The sequence below is a fragment of the Mustela nigripes genome, chromosome 5 (genome assembly GCF_022355385.1).
Source record: "Mustela nigripes isolate SB6536 chromosome 5, MUSNIG.SB6536, whole genome shotgun sequence".
Classification (NCBI taxonomy): Eukaryota; Metazoa; Chordata; class Mammalia; order Carnivora; family Mustelidae; genus Mustela; species Mustela nigripes.
The window spans coordinates 7,711,998-7,720,863 of record NC_081561.1 but is presented as its reverse complement, the minus strand read 5'-3'; the positions used below and the strand labels follow the sequence as shown (position 1 = coordinate 7,720,863).

Sequence of the window (8,866 nt, the reverse complement as noted above, 5' to 3'; positions counted from 1 at the left end):
ACATTTTATGTAAAATTTGCCATTTGACAACTAACTTTCACTAAAAGGCTCAAGATTACCCCATCAGCCTTACTCCACAGTGACAAAGACTTGGAGATCACTGATCTTATTCATAAATCTGAGTGACAGGTTCAGTTTCCCATTGCATGTAATCAGTGTCCTGGGCTCTGCACAGTAGCCACCTTGACATGTAAATTAAAGCAACCAAGACGAGTCTATAAATATTTGAGAAGTTGCCTTAACTTCTCTTTGCTTGCAAATGCCTCTCCTTTAAACTTCAGCGTAAGTGCTGTTCTGTGGCAGATTAAAAAACCGTAGCCACATCCTCTTTAAGAGTAGGAGAGATAGGAGGCAGTGGGCAGGAGGGCAGAGCAGGTTTCAATTTTTCCTCAGCTGCTTCCAACTTCCTTATGTTGGCTAAGATTCTTCCAAAAACCTCACATTTAACGGTCACTCTTAATTTTGAAGGTACTGTGAGATTTTGGGGTGCCTGCGTGGCTCACTCGGTTAAGCTGCTGTCTTCAGTTCAGGTCATGATCCCAGGGTCCTGGGATCGAGTCCCGAATCCAGCTCCTTGCTTGGCAGGGAGCCTGCTTCTCTCTCGGCCTTTGCCTGCCACTCTGCCTGCTTGTGCACTCTCTCTCTCTCTCTCTCTGACAAATAAATAAATCAATAAAATCTTTCACAAGGTACTGTGAGATTTTGATTTTTAGGTCTTCATGTGAAACGTAAAATTGATCACTGCAATGAACTTTAGTATATAATTAATAGGTATCCAGACAGAAGGCAAGTTCATTTATGAATCAGTTTGAATTTAACAAAATGATAGGTGGGAAACATTCATTTTTTCAGATTTTATAAAGGAGTTCAGAAAACTTGGTGGATAATGCAGAGATTGTTATGAAATGGTAGACAATACCACGATATAAGTCTATCCAAATGTGTCCACAGTTAATAAAAGTTTATATAGGGGCGCCGGCTGGCTCAGTGAACATGCAGCTCTTGATCTTGGGGTGAGTACAAGCCCCATGACAGGTGTAGAGATTACTTACAAAAGAACAAAACAAAACAAAAACACCCTTATAAATAAATAAATGTCTGTATAGTTGTTAAGAGCAGGGGCTCTAATTCCAATCTTTGTTTGCACTGTTTGTATGATGTTAGGAAGATAATTAAGCATTTTTATGCCTGAATTTTCTTATCCATAAACATTTATCACCTACATCATTCAAGGAATTATACTAAGCACTCTGGGGACTCAGATAAACATATCTTACTTTCAAAAAATTTTAAAACCTAGCTGGAGACACAAACAATTGTGAGTAAGTAATTATAATACAAGAGGGACCTACTGAAAGAGCACGAGCCCTGGGGCAAGAGTACCAAGACTCCCTTTGAGAACGAGAGCAAGTTATTTAGTTCCTTGAGCCTCAATTTCTTCATTGAAGAAAATACTAGTGAAAATACTAGTCTTTACACCTCAGAGTGTTTCCTGACAACTAAATATGTTTATTACAAAGAGCTCATCAAAACCACAAATAGATACCACTTCACACCCATAAGAATGGCTATTACCAAAAACACACATAAAAAAACACCAGAATATACCAAGTATTGCCAAAGACATAGAGAAACTGTATCCCTGCTGCACTGCTGATAGAAATGTAAAATGTATAAGCCCTGTGGAAAACACTATGAAGGTTTCTCAAAATACGAAACCCAGAGTTCCCTTACGACCGAACGATTCCAATTCTAGACATCCACAAGAAGTGAAGACAGGCACTCAAACAGATCTCTGTACAGCATATTCACAACAGCCAAAAGTTGGAAATAATCCAAATGCCCACCGACAGATGAATGGACGAACAGATATGGAATATATACACAATGGAGTATTATTCAGCCTTAAAAGAAATGAATTTGATACATGCTACAAGATGGATGAACCTTGAAAACACTGAGTAAAATAAACCACAAGCACACGCTCACGCGCGCGCACACACACACACACACACACTTCTGATTCCACTTCTATGAGGTCCCTAGAATAGTCAAATTCATAGAGACAGAAAGTGAAGTCGTGATTACCAAGGGCTGAGGGAAGGGGTAAATGGAGAGCTGCTGTTTAATGGGTAGAAACAGATACAGTTTGGGATGATGAAAACATTCTGGTGATGTATAGTGGGGATGGTTGTACAACAAAGTGATTACTAATGCCACTGAACTATGTACTTAAAAATAGCTAAAATGGTAAATGTTGCTATGTATACTTTCTATATGTATATTTTTAAAAAGTTTGGCCTGCTACATAGTAAGTGCTCAATGAATGTTAACTATCCTTAGTGCTTTTAAAAGAGTTCAGCAGAGAAAATTGTTTATGGCCAGTAGATCATAAATGTAGGCATGAAGGTGCCACCTGAGGTAGGATTTAATATGGATAAGATGGACAGCAGTTATAGTACTTATAAATATCAATATTTTGTGAATCAAAAATTAGATGTTAAGTGACAGGGGCTTGCAAATCCTTCTGCCAAAATTTAAAATGATAAATTGACAGCTGTTGTGCTAGGCATGGGGGTTATACTGATAAAGATATAAAACCTTCTCTCAAAGAGCTCATAAACCAGTGAAGGAGTCTAAAACTCAAATAGATAAGCATAGAAAATTAATATGTGCAAGTGTCAAACAAAGCCTCTTTTCATCTAAATCTATTTTATTGGATAGTTTGCAGTAGCTGGTATTATACTTAAAAATCCGTAAAGAACTCTGGTTACATTTTACTTCTCATCCTTGCGCGGGAGCCATGCTCATCTTCCCTGTACCCTCCCAATTCTGGTGCCTACACTGCTGAAGCGAGCACTCCGGTTAGATGATCTCCTTTTGCCACCTATTCTATTTTTCGTTAAGTTGACCAACATACTTCTTTCCACTTATTTCTCTCTTCTACTGAAAACCCAAGTATGCCTTTCAATCTCACTTTTTAGTTTCTTCCACTCAGCAAAATCATTGAAATCACATTGAAAAACAAAACAATAAATTAAGTTACAACATATAAAACTGCTGATGAATTCAAATAGTTTTTGACCTACAAAAGCAGCGATTCCGCATGGTTCCCCATTATGTAACACCAAAGTCCTTAAGATTTTTAAATCTGAATTTTTATATATTTAGAAATCAAGTACAATAGCAGTAGTAAGATTTTGTATTGGCAGGTAAACTGTTAAGATTTCCAACTTATAAATCTGAGAGCTGTTTTTTTATACCTAAAGCCCAAGAGCCATTCTGATCTAAAGCCAGTCAACCTTTCTGTCACTGTTGGTTACTTATTTTAAGTTTCATTTCTATTGAAACCCACCTTGGAATCTTCACCCTGAGTTTTTAAGATTCCAAATATTGTTAACTAGACAGGAGGTAATTAACATTTAATGGCCAACTTTCACCTGAGTGACCTATCATACAACAAAATATACTACAAACAAAAAGGAGGAGACAACTGACACACAAAACATGGGTCAATCTCAAAAATACGTGGGGTGGAAGAAAGTACATATTATAGTATTCCATTTATATGAATTCTGAAAAAGATACATCTAGTCAACAGCAACAAAAACCATATCTTGGTTGCCTAGAGAAATTGGTAAAAGGGGTATATGAGAATTTTGGGGCATGATGGAAATGTTCTCTATCTTGATCACAGGGACGACTTCATCGGCTTGGGTCTAAGTTGGTCAAAATCAAATGAAACGTACACTTAAAATGGGTGCATTTTATTTTATATAAACAGTACCTCAATAAAGATGATTTACATAAAAGAAAATGACAGTATATTTTTAATTTTAATTAAAATCTACTTTTAATTAACAAGTGAAAAATGAATGCCTTTAAAAACTTAACATATTGTGGATAAAGCTGAAGTTTTCTCTGACCATCTCTCAATCCTGGTTTTCATTCCATATCTCTCCCATCCATACCTCCTTCCACAAATAATTATTGTTATGAGATTGGTATTGGTCCTTCTGAAGCTTTAAAAATATATTTACATACATACATGGTCACAGAAAATGTACAGTATTATATTGTACGTAAATATAACTTGTATACATTTTTCTGCAGTTAGCTATTTTCACTTAGCATTATGTTTCTGAGATCTATCCATGTTATTATAAAGTTTATTTCTTTTAAATCCAATATAGTAATCTATCACATGACTATACCATATTTTATTTAACCAGGCCATTCCCCTCCTGACAGATATTTAGGTGGTTTTTTCCCTACTATATTTCACCGGTGCAGTGGTTAAGTCGTAGTTACTGAGGTGGCCACAGGAATTATAGATTGTGGTTCCAAGGGGCTGTTAACCTTAGCTATAAGGTCTCATTTTTAAAAATGAGAATGTGTTCGTGTACTATTTATACAGTTTAAGTACTGACTTTAAAGAATTTTCTGATACATAAATTATCACAAAGAATGAAACAAAATCTGTAATAGGAAGCAATCATCTATTAAAATATAAGCAAAACAAAGTTAAAGGACTAATAGTATACTCATGGTGTGAAACATAAGTACTTACTGAAAATTAATGATCTGAGCACTAAACAAGTCATATAAACATTCTTCTACTCAAAGAAATTGTAATTAAAATGCTGTCATACTGGTTATCATGACATAAGCATAATTAATACACGCACCAATACCTCATTATATTTTTTGCTTTCTTCTTTTATGACTATGATGTCTTTCCCCATCCCTGAAATGACAGGAGTAGAAAAAAAGGTATTACAAATGATGGACATCTTAATATCAGAATTTTAAAATAGTGATTCACCAGTAATGTACTTCAGAACAAGTTAAAAGATACAGTCAGAACTAAAGAATACTTGTTTTAACTAAGGAAGCTCTACCCTCATTGTGGGGTTTGAAATCATGAGCCTGGAATCAAGAGTCACATGCTCTGCCAACTAAGACAAACAGATACACTAAACAGGAATTTCTTTTAAGAGTAAATATGGAAAATGGATCATTAAAACTAAAGGACAAAATTGACATGGGGATAGGCAAAATGAGAATTTTTTTTAAACTGCATTTTAGAATTCTGCTTTAAAATTGACTTTGAATATATATATATATATACATACATATGTATGAGGACCAGAGAATTTATTCCAAATAAAATATTGAAGTCATAAAGTCATAGACGGAATTCAAAAATTGTCTGATATCCTTATGCTGGTTGCTATTCATTAAGACCAACCCTGTACTTTTGAGAAGTATTTCCCACTAATACTATTTAGACTTTAAATATATCCTCTCTAAAAGCAAATTATCTCATGTTTACATTTGAAGCTAATGGATTTAAGTCAATAAAAACTGTTCAGAGATGCCAAAAATTACTTCAATGGAAGAAGCATTAACAAACCAGAAAGTAGTAAAAGAGCGTAATAACTCTGATAATTAAGTTAATCTGTATATAATTATTAAAAAATATCATTCATTATATGAATCAAAGGGATTACTAAGGAAATATTTCATTTTTATAAAAGGGCTAAATCACAGTCAGCTTTAAGCTTATGAACTGAAGGACAGTATCATGAACAAAATTATTAAATCAATAAGCATTACTAATTCATAATCACCAGTGGCCCTGGAGAGGGACAAGATACCATTTGAGAAGCTATTATTAGACAAATACTGTGCATATACTACTAAATCAGACATGGACTTGCCTTCAAGGAGCTCAGTCTACTAGGGAGAGTAATAACTTAAGTTCAATAAAAAATATGTGGTAGGCGGAATGCTGACAAAATCAGAGAGATTAGCTCTGCCTCAATGAGTGATAAGAGGTTTCATGGAAATGACTAAGCTGGGTCTTAAAAGACCAAGCAGGCTTTAAAAATAAAAATTAGGCAGCAGAGCCTGACACAGAAAGGCATAAATGTGGCACGTACAGATGAGAAACTATTTAAGCAATTCAGGCTAGCTAAAGCATAATTTCATGGGCTGGTGGCAAAAACAAAGATGGGTAGCCAAAAGCCCTGAAGCTGGTGGTCTTGTGGGCCATTCTAAACAATGTGGATTTTGCTCCTGAAGAGTTGTAAGAGTGAAAATTCACTCAGGCAGTAAAGCAGGGATGACTCCACATGGCACAAGGTTACAAATGGTTAGAACACTTACGAAAACTATTATTTCCCAGGTGGACAGCATTAAGGAGGTGCACGTAAAGGTATCTTCAGGTAGAATTGATGGAAATGAGGAACTAACCAGATGGCGGGAATAAAAAAGGAGCAACTAAAATAACTCCATGATTTCTGGCTTAGGTGAATAGATGATGTCTGTCCCATTAACCAGAATAGGGAATGCTGGGGAAAGAGGTCAGTATGAGAAAGAGTTCTGACTAACACTGAGATCCATGCAGATGCCCTGTAAGCAGCTGGACTACTGGAATAGATTGCAAGTGATATAAATTTATTATTTTACCATTAGTTCATAACTTTCCAGTTGTCAAAATTCTATCAGTGATATTAACAAGGACAAAACTGACTTGATATTAAAGCTTGGATCTTCTCTCTGACCCTAGAGACCCTTTAACTCAAGAATTAGCAGGAGAAAGAAATGACAAGAAAAAGGAGGAAGGAGCAGAAAAAAAAGATCTAGGCAAACACCTAATTTATAGAGTTAACTTCCTACATACCTTCCTACCTAGACATTACTTCCCTATGTCCTTGCTAGGAAACAAGGATTAAAAGAGGGAAACCCATATCGAATCAGGCATATAGAGAACTATGCCACCAGAGCTATGGTTACTTGAACTAAAATCAAATGATAAGAATTCTCACGAATAACTTACTCTCCTTACTGTAATTTACTCTTACAACTCATTTTTTCAACATTGTCTACAACAAAAGGATCTATTTACCTTTCAAGAGTAAACAATTCAACATCAGATGATGCAGTGTTAAGACTTACCTGTCCTTCCTTCTTCTCGAGTCCCAGTTTTTATCCTTATCTTTATTTCTTTTCCGTTTATGTGGGCTCCTACTCCGATCCTTTCTATGTCGTGAATACTCAGCATCCAAGTAACTTCCACCAGACTGCCGGGAATCTACTGAAGCTGATCGTCTTTCTTCATTCCTGAAACAGAGAACAGTTAGTTTTAACCACTAGTCTCCACCAAACACACACAGACCCACTAACTTAAAGTTGAATACTCTGTATCAGAACAATGATTGAGTCAATATAAATAGGTATAACCTTACATTCTATATGAGAGGGCAAGGAAATATAGCCCTTGTGTTTTATGTCTTTTCTATCTCACTAATATATATGTCTCTACAAAACTGTCAAAGAGCTATGTCAACAGAAAAACTCTGGTATAATAATCTTTAGCAACGACAACATGGAACAATTTCAGCATTTTAATGAATTATGATGTGCTATTATTAATGGTCTTGGAAAGGCTAAAATTTAGTTAAATAATTATAATGTAACAGATTAAAAAGAGAGTATTTTCACCAGTAAACACCATGACATACTTTTCAGCATCATCCTCCGCTCTTTGCTCTTCTTGCCAATGACTACTGAGTTCTTCCATGTGCACATTTATGACATCCCGAATCACCTGAGGGGAGAGAAGCACCCAATTTCAGATAAGAAAGGTTTTTCAAAAAATTATACAAAGCTAGAAAAATCACTATTAACAATCAGAATGGACTATGGGACATAAGCAGTTTAGAGAACATAAAAAAGTCAATGGTCAAATTGGAATATGAATGGTAGATGAAAGTACTGTAATTATTGATAAACTCACTAGTCGACCACCATATTATGATTATGTTAGGGAAACTATCCCTGTTCTTAAGAAGTATATACTAGGGGCGCCTGGGTGGCTCAGTGGTTAAAGCCTCTGCCTTCAGCTCAGGTCATGATCCCAGAGCCCTAGGATCAAGCCCCACATCAGGCTCTCTGCTCAGTAGGAAGCCTGCTTTCTACAACCGCCCTCACCTGCCTCTCTGCCTACCAGTGATCTCTGTCAAATAAATAAACAAAACCTTTAAAAAAAAAAAAAAAAAAAGAAGTACATACTAAGTATTTAGTGACAAATGATCAAGGGATAACTTCCTCTCAAATAGTTTAGAAAAAAAATAATGTACAGTTACAGATCAAAAGAGAAAAACGTACAGAGTACAAATGACAAGCAAATGGGACAAAATGTTAACAACAGGTGATCTGGGTAAAGGATATTCAGGAGTTCTTTATACTATTTTTAGTTTTGCAACTTATTTGTATATTTGATATTATTTACAATTAAAATTTTTTTTAATTTTATAATTAAGTCAAGATGACCGATAAAATACAAAACATCTCAGTCACTTCACAGATACTTTCCTAACAGACTATACAAACCCCTAATTTCTCAGAACAACTTGCAAGTTTCTTCTTTCCTATTTGACCGATAAAATACAAAACATCTCAGTCACTTCACAGATACTTTCCTAACAGACTATACAAACCCCTAATTTCTCAGAACAACTTGCAAGTTTCTTCTTTCCTATTTATCCATGCAAACAACAAGCATAGGGCTGGTCACCTGGGAGCACAGATGAAACCAAAATAGCTTACACTTCCCTCATGCCTACTGAGGAAGTGTTTTAAGAAAGTACGGGGGAGGGACACCTCGGTGGCTCAGTGGGTTAAAACCTCTGCCTTCAGCTCAGATCATGATCCCAGAGTCCTGGATCAAGCCCCGAGTCAGGCTCTCTGCTTGGCAGGGAGCCTGCTTCCCTTCCTCTCTCTCTGCCTACTTGTGATCTCTGTCTGTCAAATGAATAAATAAAATCTTTAAAAAAAAAAAAAAAAAAAAAAAAAAGAA

General features: G+C 35.7%; 1 protein-coding gene and 1 non-coding gene across 2 annotated transcripts in view; both read right to left on the bottom strand.

Annotated features, from left to right (window-relative positions):
• Nucleotides 1-2,748: 2,748 nt before the first annotated feature.
• Nucleotides 2,749-2,856, bottom strand: LOC132018875 (U6 spliceosomal RNA). The gene has a single exon (XR_009404649.1). It is a non-coding gene; the product is annotated as a U6 spliceosomal RNA (small nuclear RNA).
• An 895-nt stretch (nt 2,857-3,751) lies between these two features.
• The window catches only part of SNRNP48 (small nuclear ribonucleoprotein U11/U12 subunit 48), an 18,540-nt gene continuing 13,425 nt past the window's right edge, over nt 3,752-8,866 (bottom strand). Inside the window, exons 7-9 of the mRNA XM_059401619.1 lie at nt 7,530-7,615; nt 6,964-7,128; nt 3,752-4,747 (exon numbers count right to left, since the gene is read on the bottom strand). Of these exons, the coding sequence (XP_059257602.1) occupies nt 4,699-4,747; nt 6,964-7,128; nt 7,530-7,615 (300 nt within the window). The 3' untranslated portion in view covers nt 3,752-4,698. The remainder of the gene's footprint in view (nt 4,748-6,963; nt 7,129-7,529; nt 7,616-8,866) is intronic.